The 14,499-nt window shown below is 34.0% G+C and overlaps 1 protein-coding gene across 1 annotated transcript; it reads left to right on the top strand.

Moving 5' to 3' along the window:
- Positions 1–1,490: 1,490 nt before the first annotated feature.
- Positions 1,491–12,216, top strand: LOC141700134 (uncharacterized). Its single transcript, XM_074503921.1, has 9 exons — positions 1,491–1,670; positions 3,602–3,693; positions 3,874–3,948; positions 4,029–4,098; positions 4,812–4,913; positions 5,229–5,337; positions 5,571–5,633; positions 5,711–5,785; positions 12,077–12,216. The coding sequence occupies exons 1-9, from the start codon at positions 1,491–1,493 to the stop codon at positions 12,214–12,216; spliced, it is 906 nt and encodes a 301-aa protein (XP_074360022.1).
- Positions 12,217–14,499: the final 2,283 nt, after the last annotated feature.

The following is a 14,499-nucleotide window of genomic DNA, read 5'->3' as shown; positions in this document are numbered from 1 at the left end:
TTATAAAAATAACATAGTAGTGTGCTGTATAAATACTAGAGTCCAATTTTAGCATGCTAATCATTTTTATAGAACCGCTGTATCATCTACTTATGCTCTTATATAAATCACAAATCCCAATCAGATATATAGCGGATATGTGAAGACAACTGATCAGGCTATCAACACCAGACGGCTCTAACTGCCATCCCATTTACCTGTTCCGGAACTCAGAGACTAGCTAGGTCTCTGACCTGCTGGACTAATCGGTTTTATAGTGCGCACAACCGAATTAGCCTCTTACGCCACCTCAATAGGCCTACTCTGGCCCCAATGTATCCCATATCTGACCGTTTTATCTAGTTTTCAAAACACTTGTACCTATCTCATTTCCAAAATCATTTATTTAACCAGCACACATATAAAATCCAGTTTGCAAAATCATTTCATTTAATATAGGTACCTTTCGAAGTTATTTCTCCCCAAAACAATTTGAAAACAGTGATTTATAACTACAGGGGATACGTAACTTAAAACGTTTTTGTTCCATTATGAGAATAAAACATTTAGCTATTCATATGCACTAAACCATAAAAGAATGGTCAGGGGTACTTGCCTTGCAACGCTTTACAAAACCCTAAGTAATTTTCACGCTGACTTTGATCCTGGGAAAACTCGACTGGGATCTACAAATACAGAGTACCCTAATTAGTTATACCGACATGCTTGATATCCTCAAATCCTAATAACCCAAATCCGACAACCCGACTCGTATTATTATTATACACATAATCATGTAATCACATCTTTCGAACATAAATAGGGGTAACACATAGAACATAATTATGTACGTTTACAAATATATTTTTAGAAAATTTTGGTAGCAACTTCTTTATTTATAAGACTACCCGTCGATTATAATCGACGTCAACAATTCTCAACAATCCACATTTTCATTCCATACCAATTCTATATTCATGCACAATTCATTTTCGAAAACATTTTATACGAATCATTTTATTTATTTATAAGGTTTAGGACTCAGAACATCGTCATCACCGTCCACCGTTGACTCACCGAAGTTCATCGTCAACGGCGGCACAATTAATTGGCGCCCAATATAATACGGGTTCTCAAATAAATTACGCCGATTAACATTATTTTTACCGCAGCAAAACTTTATTTCACGAATATTAATCAATAATTTCCTGCAGTACAGAAAATAAAAATTCAATTTCCAGTCACCAAACCAAACTGCACAAACAGGCCCAACAAAAAAGGCCCGAAAAACATCCGGCGCAACTGCAAGCCCAAAACAACCCAAAGGACAACCCAAAAGGACAATCCAATAGAAACACAGAACAGGGACAAGGAGGCACGTGGCCACGCGCCGCCCCAACTCACACCACTGTTAAAACACACACACACACACAGCCACAACGCACACACAATCACAACACACACACATGCACATACACATCTATATATATATATACATACAAATAAGCAACATGACCACCAAGCTCACTGGAATAATTTCACAGCGGCGGCAATCGAGCTATGAAGCAACAAGGACAAAAGAACAGGGAAGAGCAGGAGCAAATGGAGCAGAGAAATCGCGAAGAAACGCGATAGAGACCAAGATGGAAGAAGAAACAGCCGAGCACAGGGGTGAAAGAAAAGGGGGTGGGGTTGTTTTATTCTTTTGTTTGACAGCTGCCGCACCAACCAAAACACACGTGTCCCCCTGCTTTAAAAAATCAACACGTATAATATAGGATATGTATACAAGGGTTTCATGACTCGGTTTGTCCCGGAATTAAAATTAACGAACCTGGTTTTACGAAAAGTAATTTCAGAAAATTTCGAAAATAATTTCAAAAGGTCATAAATATCCCGAAGTTTACAAAAACATAAATTTCAAAATTTTTAAAATAATTTTTAAGGTGCACTTTGTACCCGCTTTTTGACGAATAACGAAACGACGCGCGGGTGATACGAATCCCGAAAAATTCTAAAATAATTTTAAAATTCTCAGAATAATACGGACTTAATAAAATATAAGTTTCATGATTTTTGAATATTTCCTGAATTAAATATGGATTTTACCAATACTTATACTCAGAAAATCATTTAAAAATAATTAATTAATAGAATATTGATTTCTCAATTTTATAAAGTCCTAAAAATAATTATTAGCATTATAAAATTATAAAACCAATTTTAGAAACAATCCAAGTATTTATGGAATTAAAATTGCAACAAAATCAGTTTTACAAGCGAGATAAAATCGTATGACTCACTAATAAATCACACAATTCAATCCCACATATCAACAGATCACAAATAGTTAAATAAAAATCAATAACTGTTGCCAAAACCATTACACACATTTGATTTAATTATTTAAACCTTTATTACACTTTAAATATAATAAAAATAAAAGAATATACACGAGTCGGTTATACTATCTCTCTCTCTCTCTCTCTCTCTCTCCATCTCCGTCTCCGTCTCTCACCTCTCAACTATCACTCTCCCCTCTCTTTCACCTCTACCCGTTACAAGCCCTAAAACAAAGTTAAACCCTCTAATTACAGATCAAGCAAGAAGGTTGACATGCAGCCCTGAGAAGTGTTCATACAACCCGAATCAAGCAAGTTTACACAAATCGAGCTCTGTTTCACCGAAATCGAACCCTAATTTGTAAGTGTATTTTCAATTAAATTTGATTTTTTGGGACTTTTGATTGGTGTGTGTGTCTTATAGTCAGATTATTACTGAATTTGTGTACCTTTGTGAATTAATGTGTATGCATTGTTTTTACTTGTGTGAAATGGGGCTTTGTTGATATATTTATGCTAATGTTATTTAAAATGATTGTAATCCTCTTTCTTTTTTGATTGTATGTTTTAAAATGTGTATGTATTTTAGTAATCCTCTTTCTGTTTTGATTGTCTGTTTATGCTGATATGGGGCTTTACAATTTTTTTTATTTATATAAACTGTGCAATTTATGGAAAGCAGTTGTGTATGAGCTTGAGAACAAGTTCACAAGCTTAATTAGATATTTGTTAAAAAAAGTATAAAATTAGTGAAATACAGAAGAGATGTTAATGATTTTGAGGAGAACTAGTCGTAATTGTAATTTAGGTATTCGTTAAAAAAAGGTATAAAATTAGTGAAACGCGATGTAATTGTATATGGTATGATAGGTTTATCATAATTTGTTAAATCTTTAACAAATCTTTAAGAGTTCATACTAGCTCCCCCTCTCCCCCGGGCCTCTGTGTGTGTACTGTTTTCTTTGTAGTTGATCATAGTGCTTAATGATGCCATAATAAGGGGTCGAAGCTTGAAACGAAGATTCTGAACTCAGTATCTTGCTCGAAACCTGTAAATGTTTTTAGAAGAGTGTGTCGTTCCAACTATAACACTTTCTTTGCTTAATAGTGTACCTATCATGGATAGTGGGCTTGTAAGTTATAACTGAACTTTCTTTTATGTTTCATAACAGAACCATATTTTTATTACTTTCTATTATTTAACGTCTAATTTAAAGACTAAAATTTTTTCAATTGTTTAATGATTTTTTAACTGAGCAAAATTCAGTGACTTGTTTTAGGGTATATATCATTGTGGTTATCATTCTGAGAAGTCATTTGGGGCTGCTTCGTACTTCATTGTCCATCCTGAAAGGAATATTCTTGTGGACAAGTACAATGTATAGTTTAATTTATCAAAAAGGTTTCTCCATCCATTCTACTATTTAATACATCAAAAATTAAAATATCATGGAAATGAAGAAGTTTAGTGGTGAGAAGTTGTTTTTATTATTGTCTTGCACTAAGTTTTGATTGTTCTACTTGAATTGTATGACCATCACGGGTCTTGCAGTCCTAAATATATAGATAAACTGGCCCGTAGATTTGAAATGATGGGTGGAGCTCGTTACATATTTCTTACGCACAGGTACTAATTGCCATAACACTTATAATACAGAGCTTTGCAAATTTCCTTTGGTAAATGATTATTGTTTCTTTTGTGATCAGGGATGATATTGCAGATCATATGAAGTGGTCAAAAAGGCTAGGATGTGACAGAATTATCCACTCAGAAGAAGTATTTTTCCAAAAATTGGTATTTTTAATTCTACTTTACTTGATTTCCTCATTTCCATATTGCGTCTACTAAGATATTTTTACTACACACCTAAGGTCTCTATATATATTAAAGCACTCGACAGGACCAAGTACATTGCAGGTTTATATCAAAAAGGAAAACCTACTTCTACCTAGTAGAAGATAAGATCTTGTGTAAACAATTTCCTTTCATTTAGCCTTCAAGGAAAAATATCCACGTTGCAGCAATACCTTAACCTGCTTGCTTAATTTCTCTTTTTTTAGAACATTGTTTATTTAAACGATTCTATTAACAGCTTCTTCCAACATCAGTGTATCAATATCATCCCTCTTAGCTGAAGTTTATTGGGAAAGTTTGAATTTTTAAATCTTGGCCATCATCACATAGTTTTCCTGCCCGTTCAAAATGAGAGATGAACAGATTACCTGGTAGTTTAAGGTGATTCAGTTGTCCCACATTTTAAACACCGCCACCTCAGTTCGACTTGTCAATCAAATGTTAAAATAATATTGTTCTCAGTTAAATGTCCATTCACATGTATTCTCATTCACTCTGTAGATTTGTCGATCATTTTCCTTGGAACAAATCTAAAAGAAATATTTGTAAATTCTTCAGGGCATAACTGGAACTCTTCTCTGCATAATCATTTCTGTAATTTTAATTTATAATTCGTACTATATTTTTTTCTGAAGGTAGATGCTTCTACTGCTGAAGTAGAGTGTAAGCTAGAGGGGAATGGGCCATGGAAGCTTGCTGATGATCTTGAGTTTATACACACTCTGGGCCACATAAAAGTGGGTAAAGATGTTCCTTCAGCAAATTTAGTAATTAGTGTACCATTAATTTATGTTATCAATGGACTGACCCGCAATCCAGTTAATATGATCTATGTCCTATAATTGCTAGAAGCATGTAGGAGTTTGTTAAAATTGAATCTTATATCCTCATCTTTAAAGGTTTCTAGGTTAGGTTCTCTTTATTATATCCTGGATCATCACTCGTCAGTTTAAAGGAAACAGTCCATTTGTTAGTTTGTTACTTCTTTACTTGGTTAAAAATGTTATAGTTGAGTGTTGCATCACTCAATTTTATTTTTATTTTTGTGGCAGGGATCAGTCTGCTTATTACACAAGTCACTTAAGGTACTTTTTGTTGGGGATCATATCACAATGGATGAATCTAGACTATGCATTTCAGAGATATACAATTGGTTTTCAAGTACCAGACTTGGAATCAGTTTATAATTATTATTCTGTTGTTGTTTTTTTGCCTACAAGATCTGTTGATAAATGATTTTCAACTTGTTCTTGTTTAGTCACTTGTTCATTAGAGAGTGAACAAAGAAAAATGTTCTACACTGCATGAACAAAAAAAGGTTCAGTAGTACAGCTGGTGAAGTATATGTAGTCCAATTTATGTTCTAACTTGTATTTTTTTTGTGCGTGTGGCAGTTCTGGCACAGATTCAGAGTGTCAAGAAGTTAACGCAGTTTGATTTTGAATGGATATTACCAGGTATAATGATTTAGAGAAACTGGTCTATAACTCAGATTGCTTCCTTTTGTATCTTAATTATCTATAATCAACTGCAGGCCATAGGAGGAGAGCTAAATTTAGGGACATTGAAGACAAAAACTCTGCTTTGGAAAGCTTTGTAGCCGCATCAGGTCACATAACTTGATTCATTGCGTTGCGAATCATCCAAGATAATAGGAGGATTAGTGATAATATTTTATATCAATGTGTAGTATAATAACGGTAGCATGCTTGGCTCATGCTGCTCTGATGATCCTATAGGTAAACAAAAACCCCAATATTACGAACCTTAGCGTAAGTATTCATTTATGCACATTTGACTGTACTATGGTTTTTTGTAAATTCTTTCTTTTTTGGGATTGATTGATTGTTAACTTTTTGTTGGATTAGGGATCCCCGAAACAACCGGGTGGATACGAGTATGGGTACGTTGTCATGCGTTACATGAAAGACATATTCGATAAATAAAGAAATGAAATTCATTACCAAGGTAATAAATGTACATTTAGCGCAATCTGCAAACACCTAGAATAAATGTACATTTATCAGGGCATATTTATATTTATAGTATAGTATGTTAATTTGTTGTTTTTGCACTCTGTAAATTTCACAGTGGGCAGCTAAGACTTGAAAGTGCTATACAAGGGAGGAACTTGATGAAGTGCGATTCGAGACTCTTCAATATGTCCAAGAGTTTGTTTAGTTTTCATGTTACCAGGGAACAATATTTAGTTTGATCAGTACACTGTCATCTAGTTGGTCATTCGTTCGTTTGGTTGGTCTTGTAATCTGCTTAAGTAGTCTGCTACCATGCTAGTACCACGCTTTGCTGGAAATGACTTGCGTAATTAGACTAGTTATGGCAGATCATGAATTTTGGATATTCGGTCTGACTTGTTTAAATGATTGTTATAACTTTTGTTGGATGATTTGCAAGTTATTATATAACTTTTGTTGCATTTTCGTGCTTGTTTGGTGCTTGATATATAGCTAAAAAGCTTTTAGTATTTCAGTTTTGGTTTGCGATTAGTCAATTTCAGTTTTGATAGTTTTGGTTTGCGATTGGTTTGGTTTGTGATTGGTTTGCGATTGGTAAGTTTTGGCTAGTTGAATATGTGAATAATACACATCACTGAAAATGTAAAAACCGATGTCTATGCTAATAAAAAACAACAGGCATATTGTGTTCTTTTGTACCCAAAACTGATGTATATACAACTCAATAACATCAGGCAAATCAATTCCAAACTGATGTTAAATCAAATAAACAACGGTTTTGAACCGATGTCTTTGATTTTAACATAAATTATATACTTTAGACAAAGGTTCAAAACCGATGTCTTTGACCTTAAGAAAAATTATATACTTTTTACATCGGTTACTAACTGATGTGTAAAATGTGTTTTAACATCGGTTGAATGAACAATCATTGTAAAGTATAGACATCAGCTAAAAACCGATGTCTATGTTAATCTTTAACATCAGTTTTTAAACGAGGGTGATGTTAATAGTCTTAATAAACATCATTTTTTAGAAAAAAACTGATGTAAGAGGTTATAATCACACTGTGTGTGATATCTTTAAATTGATTATAATCTCTTAGTTTGTAAAATTAAAATGTTATTAGGTACTTATATAAGATAAAGGACATCAGTTTATTGTCAAAAAACGATATGGAAAGCTATATTTTACATCGGCTAAAAACCGATGTCAAAGGGGGGACCTTTCTCTACACCGATGAAGACATCGGTCAGGATTTTTTTTACATCGGCTAATAACCGATGTCTATTCCAGTTTTTCACGTAGTGAGTTGTAGATCCAATACTGACTTTTTTGAGATCTACTATCAGCTTGTGGCAACTTTTCATTACTTTTAAGTTACATGGAATGCAGTCAAACTTATCACAAAATGAATATGGATCATTTTCCTTGGCTTCATCATACTTGCAGGCTCCTTCAATTGGCTTGCTAACAATCCTTTTACAAAGGTAAGTTAGGTGATTCACAGAGCCACACTTTTTACATTTATTCCTTGGAGCATCTGCAATATAAGCAAGATTGTTGCTCTTGTTTATCCCAATCTTCCCATTTCTATTCTTCTTCTTCTTTCTTGCATCTTCAGTTTTCATTTCTCTGACAGGTGCCTTGGAATCTTGGTTGACCATGGGTTTCTTTTTAGCTTTTGAAGTTAGAGTTATTTCTGCATTCTTCTTCTCATTGTCTTCATCAGCAATTTCTTGCTTTATGATCAACTCTTCTTCACTGAAATCTACTTCACATACTCTGAACATAGGTGAACCAACCTTTTTCAGCATAGCTGGAACATCTTCATTTTAATTTACTTTCCCTTTTTCACCTACAGCTTCCTTTTTGTTGTTCAAAGCATCATAATCAAGACCATAACAATATTTGCACAAGGCTTGTTCTTCTCATGGTATTGTCCAACAAACTCAGATGTATTCCTGAAAGATTTCAACTTGACTTCATTCTTTTCTAGCTTCTCCCTTAACACTGCTTCAATCTCATTTGCACACTTGAGCTTGTTCTTCAAATATACATTTTCTTGTTTCACAGCTTCAAACTCTACGAGCAACAACTCATTTTCTTGTTTCTCATTTTCAAGTTTCTCATTTATCTTTGTCAGTCTACTAACCTCTTCAATAGCAGCAACCATACTTGTATGAATGTGAAATATTTCCGTGCTCATCTTTTCAACAGTTTCCTTATATTGACTCACATTTAAATTAATGGTGGTAAAAGTTGGTACATGTGTTTTTGATGAATACGACTCTCCTTGCTCCAAGGCCATAAATGCATAATTTCCAATTTCCTCATCTTCATCATTTTCAGAATCATCCCAACTATTTCCCTCTGTAATATAGGCTGTGCTTTGTTATTTCTTCAGAAGAGCTTCATACTTTGCTTCCAGTTCAAGATAAGCTTTGACTTTCTTTGCTTTCTTGGGTTTCCTGCATTCTATAGCAAAATGGCCTAGCTCATCACAGTTATATCATCTTATTTTTCATCTGTCAACAGATCCAATTTTGTAGCCATTTTTGCTATCAGGTGTGTGCTTCCCTTTTCCTTTCCAGCGGCTGTCTTTGTTGAAAGATTGTCCTTTTCCCTTAAAGAATCTTGGCTTCTTTACTCTAATATTAGGGAACTTTCTTGCCATATAGGCCATTGACTGATCTAGCTCATCGAGTTCATCCAGGGTGTAGAACTCATCTTCTTCTAATTCCGGTATGACTTGATCCTGTGAAACATTGTTTCTTTGCTCACTAGTTGAGATATTTGGAGTTTGGAATTTGGCTCATCATTAGAGATCTGGATTTCATTAATAATAAGAGCACTTGAATTATCTACAACATACCCTTGACAAGCTCTTAATGATTTCCTTTAAATCATTTCCAATTCATATATTTTTAAAATTCCATATAGAACTTCCAAAGTCAATCTGCTCAAGTCTCTCCCTTCTCTAATTACTGAAATTTTCTGTTCCAAATAGTCAGGGAGTGTGAGCAAAAACTTCAGGTTCATTTTTTCAGCTTTATAATATTAATCATGTAGCTACAAGTCATTAATCAGCTTGTTAAACCTTTCAAACACATCAGTAATGCTTTCCTTTGGCTTAGCCATGAAACCCTCATACTGTGAAATCAATATCCTTCTTTGATTTGACCGAACTTCCTCTGTTCTTTCACAAAGTATTTATATCTTCTCCCAGATCTGTTTAGCAGTGTCATATTTGACAATGTTATTGTACATTATATTGTCAAGTGACTCTATCAAGATCAACTGCAAGCCACTGTTTAGGGAGACTTTTTATTTCTCAGGCTCAGTGTATTTTGAAGGATCTTTAGGAGCATAATGAGCTGGAATGACCATGTCTCCATCTGTAGATTCCTCAACTCTTATCGTAGGAGTGAAAGGCCCATTCTTGAGAATCTGAATGTATAATAAATTGGCCATCCTGATAAAAAGCAACATTTTCTTCTTCCATAGAGTGTAGTTAGTCTTATCAAAAGTAGGGATTTTGATACTACTGATTTTCTGTGTATTTATTCTTCCAAGATCTTGAATCTATTTACTTTTAGATTTTTCTCTGATACCACTTGTTAGATAATGAATCACACACAGGGGGGGTGGGGTGAATGTGTTTTTCTGCTTTCTTGAAGTGTTTATGGTGTTGAACAATGTAAATTAAAACCTTGTAGTGAAATGTGTTAGTACTGAATTTAAACAGATAAAAATAGTGAACATAGATCTTTCAAAACTCAATTAATTTTATATTAAAATTAAGAATGTTTTACTAAAAAAAGTTTAGGCTCTTTGTTGATAAAGAGCTTAGCTTCTTTCTTGAGAGAATACAAGATTTCTGATCTAAATTGTTGCATCTAACACAAAGCATCCAATATTTACTTTATAGAACAGTAAACACTGGTTATTACACAGTATGCAGTAGCATGTACTAAACCCTATTTTTGGATAACCAAATCTTTCTATTTATGGCTTAGTGTATCTTTGTTAATCTTGCATGCCTGTGACTTTACTTTGTCAGTTAATCTTGGCCTTTGATCTTGTGCTCTTCAAGCTGCTTTTGTAGACTTGTCAATCCAACTGATTGGATTGTTTGTTGATTGATAATCTTGGATATTTAACTGGTCTGCAGTTTGGTAAATAGAGAACTTGACATCTCAATAAGTATATTGGCTTATCGAGATCTCTCATCACTCTATAAATGTTTTGAATTATCGAAGTCTCTGAGTTCTCTATAAGAGAATTTGTCTTGTCGAGATCTCTCATCTTCGTGTTTTCACTTTGGCTTATTGATATCTCTAAGTTCTCTAGTGACAAATTTGCTTATCGATATCTCTGAGTTCTCTAGTGAAAAATTGGCTTATCGATAACTCAGAGGTCTCTAGTGATATTTTAACTTGTCGATAACTCAGAGTTCTCTAGTGAAGAAATGACTTGTCGATATCTCCATTATTTATGTCTTCAATTTGGCTTGTCGATATCTCTAAGTTCTCTAGTAGCTTTTCTTGAATTCTCGATAAGTCATTCTGGAGTTCTCGAATGACTTCTCTATAACACAAAATATGTGACTTGTAGACTTCTTGACTTAGAATGTTTTTCACAAAATAGATTTATTCAACTCCAAGCTTCTTCATACTTTCTCTGAGGCATGATCTTCATGATCTTCTTTCGGAGCTTATTCTTAGGCTTGAGACTGTTTGCAGAAAAATACTCCAGTCTAGTCTATTTACATTTTTACAGACTTAGGTGTTACAAAACACAATGCAAATATAGATTACCAAATAACTTATTTAGGGTTGTCAATATGACTTAGTCTTGTTATTGTACATGCATGTCTTGCACAACAGGTTTTGCTCATTATTCTTCTGCTCATCATCATCCTTGTCATCTATTATGTTGAACTGTTTAGTTGGCAACATGATCTCAGCATTTTTTAGGTATCTTTCCAGCATCCTAATCATCTCATCTTCAGCTGTTTTGAAGTTCTTCCTCTTTAGATCAGTTTCCAATGTCACAATTAATCTTGTATTTCCCCTTACACAGTTTTTGGGTACTGTGAAGTATTTGCACTGTTTAGTTTGTGGACAAATGTAGGCCACCCCCTTGCTTGGATATAGATAGGCTTTAGAAAAAGCAGCTATCTGAGCTTTCTTGAGTTCTTTGAGCAATTGGGTGTCCTCTCGAATTACACGATTAACTCTTTCAATTATTACATCCTACTTAGATGCTCTCATACTTTGAAGATTTGAAAGAGACATCTGTAGACATCTGTCTAAACCACAGTCATTGACATTGGCTACTATCCTCTTCTCCAAAAAGTTTTCAACCTTTACTATTACTCCCTCCGTCCCGGTGGGTTGTTTATATTGGCGGATGGGGGATCGACACGCATTTTAAGGCTCCCGTAAAATATAGTTCGCTAAATAATTTTAAATATTTTTCTTTTTTAAATAAAAATATAATGTTTAAACTTTTATACAAAAAAAAAAGAAAATTCTAAAAAAAATTATAGAACTATATTTTATAGTAGCCTTAAAGTGCGTGTCAAGCATGAGGCAAAAGTATGTAAAGAATCCAGTGGGACGGAGGGAGTACCACTCTTAAGAAATTGATGTTGTTGTGAAAGATCTCTTATAAGTGATGTAGTTGTTGGCCAGGAGACTCTTAGAACTGCTAGTAGCTCATTGAACTCCTTATCTTGACAGGGTCCTCCTGCAGCTTTCTGGAGCATGTCTTTACCAACATATTGATAGAGTATTAATTGCATAGAACTTTGACCAGAGTGAGTAGTAGATTTTCCAGCCTCATGAGATTGTGAAGATTTGCTAGCTTCCTTAGACTGTTGAATCCTAGCTTCTATCCCCCCTTAATCTTGTTGGCAGGAAGGAGTAGTGGATTTGGAATTTCTGGCCTCACAGCTTCAGGAAGAGCAGGTAAAGGAACATTCAAGGCACCAATGATAGCTCTCAAAAAACGGAATTCTGCATTTGAAGATGTTTGTGGGAGTCTACCAGGTTCCTGATGTCATTCTGTTAACTCTGCACTAGAGAAGTGAGAGCATTGACATGAGCTGTGAGTGAGTTATTAGAGGCTTAGAGAGTTGAAACTTGTTGTTGTAGAGATTGTATTTGGAGATTTGTTGATGTAGAAGGAGGTTGTTGGGAATTTGAAGAGATAGGAGCACCAAAAGTAGCTTGAACTGTCTCCTTGATCCCTTGCATTAAAAGAGAAGATGGTTCATATCTAGCTTGATGAAGTTGATCCAGTTTGACCCTTGTGTCACTATTACTTGTAATGTGATTCTGGAAAACTTCATGCAAAGCTACAAAAGATTGCTTCAGTTGCTTGATGCGTTTCTCCTTGCTGGACATTTCAAACCTTGCCATTTGGTCAACAAATTTCTGAAATTTGTTCTTGATTTCTATTTGAGTTGGCACAAGGTCATCCAGCTTGTCTTTCACCAATCTTCTAATTATGTCTTGATGACTGTTTAGAGTCTGTTGCAATGCTTTACCAATAATGTGAAAAGCTTTAAGTTGTGCCTTGTAGACCTCTGTAACAGGATCATAAACTTTCTGGGGACTGAGAGTTTTGGAATTGCTTCCCAAGATAGTTATATACTCCTCTCTAAACCTAGCCAAAACCTCATCCATCTCTATACTGAAGTCTTTGTCTAACCAAGCATCTACATTTTCCATCTTGTTCAGCTTCATTGACAATTTTCTGATGTTATTCTTTAACATCTATTTTGTAAGATAGCAAGATTGCTTGAAAGTTCTGATTGGACATGTCTGTTGTAAGAAGCCACTACGCCGTAGATGGCCTATCGCAATGGATTAATCATGCGTGTTACAAAATTATGTTACCTTAGCTATGCTCATCTTAGCCTACCGCAACGTAATATTTTTGATGTTACCATAGCCTTTGTAACATGTTACTATAGTTTTAAAGTGTTACATACGGTAACATGTGGAAACTTATGTTACAATAGGGTGTTAATGGATAAAAAGATAACATTTTACAAATAATTAAATATATATAATTATTTGATTTCAAAAGTAATTTATTTTGATAATATAACTATGCAATAACATTAATATTAGCTAAGATTGATAAAATATATTTTTTTGTTAAATTTTATACACTGTACTATATAGTAATTATATTTTTTTATTAATAAAAAATTTGAACATTATTTAAACTTAAAAATTTATTAAAAAAATAAAAATAAAGTGAAATTAGCAATGTTGGGCTATCATCAGGCGTGCTAAAATAAGCGGCTAAAATAAGCTTAAAACTTTTGGAGAAGCGGCTAACAAGTCAAAATTTCAGTGTCTAACCATCCTAAGCTTTCTCCGTCACTCTCTCCTCTCACACTCTCTCTCTCTAAGCTTTCAATTGAATCGAATCTAATCATCCTAAAGTACTACCTTACAGATCTATTATTCTAGCTAGGGTTTTATATTAATAAAATCTCACATATTCGAGTTTCAAACAAAACTAAGGTTTTAAATTGGAATTGGGGGTATTTTATTTACTGCGAATTTGGGGTCAAATCAACTTGTGGTTCTACTTTATGGTGCTTTCTCTTTCTCTCTCTCTCTCTCCCTCTTTGATTCTATGTGTATGTTACCCTGTTATTATGTATATTGATATATTAGTTTGTTTTTAGAATTTTAAGTTTCGAATTGAAGTCTATTTCTTGTTTGTAAGAACAAACCCTAGATAAGATAGGCATCACGATTTCCATATTGGAAGTTTCGAAGTATTGACGAATCGGAATGGGTTTCTATGAGAGATAAGGCTGACAAAGTTAGTGAAAAAACCCGAAGGGGTTCTAATGTACGAGAGCAAGAGGAAGACAAAGACGAATGGGTTCGAAGTTAGTAAATTGATTTTACTATATTGATTTTTCTATAGTAAATTGTGATTGCAAGTAAATTGTGTCCAACGTTCCAACTTTTATATTTCAGTTCAGATGAAACTTATATTTTATAATTAAGTTCCATAAGTAGTTTGTATATTCTATATCCAAAGCTTATAACACAACTTCTAATTGATTAGTTCTTAAGACTGATATGACATAAACAGTAAAATCTGAGAAGATAAATGCTTTCTTTTATTTGACTTCTTTACACTACGATGAGGCTTGGTTTGACATCCTGTGGTTCCGAGGTTATTGAAATGCATCATGTGCCAATGAGAAATATTTTCAGTCACCAATAGAACCCAATAATTTTGTCATTGAACTGTTACTGGTTGGAAGTTGTAATAAAACATATATTTTATTGAATTTCTTCACCGT

This window comes from Apium graveolens, chromosome 2, assembly GCF_009905375.1.
Source record: "Apium graveolens cultivar Ventura chromosome 2, ASM990537v1, whole genome shotgun sequence".
In the NCBI taxonomy this organism is placed as follows: Eukaryota; Viridiplantae; Streptophyta; class Magnoliopsida; order Apiales; family Apiaceae; genus Apium; species Apium graveolens.
Note: the sequence above shows the minus strand (reverse complement) of the source record. Positions and strands in the feature narration are given on the sequence as shown.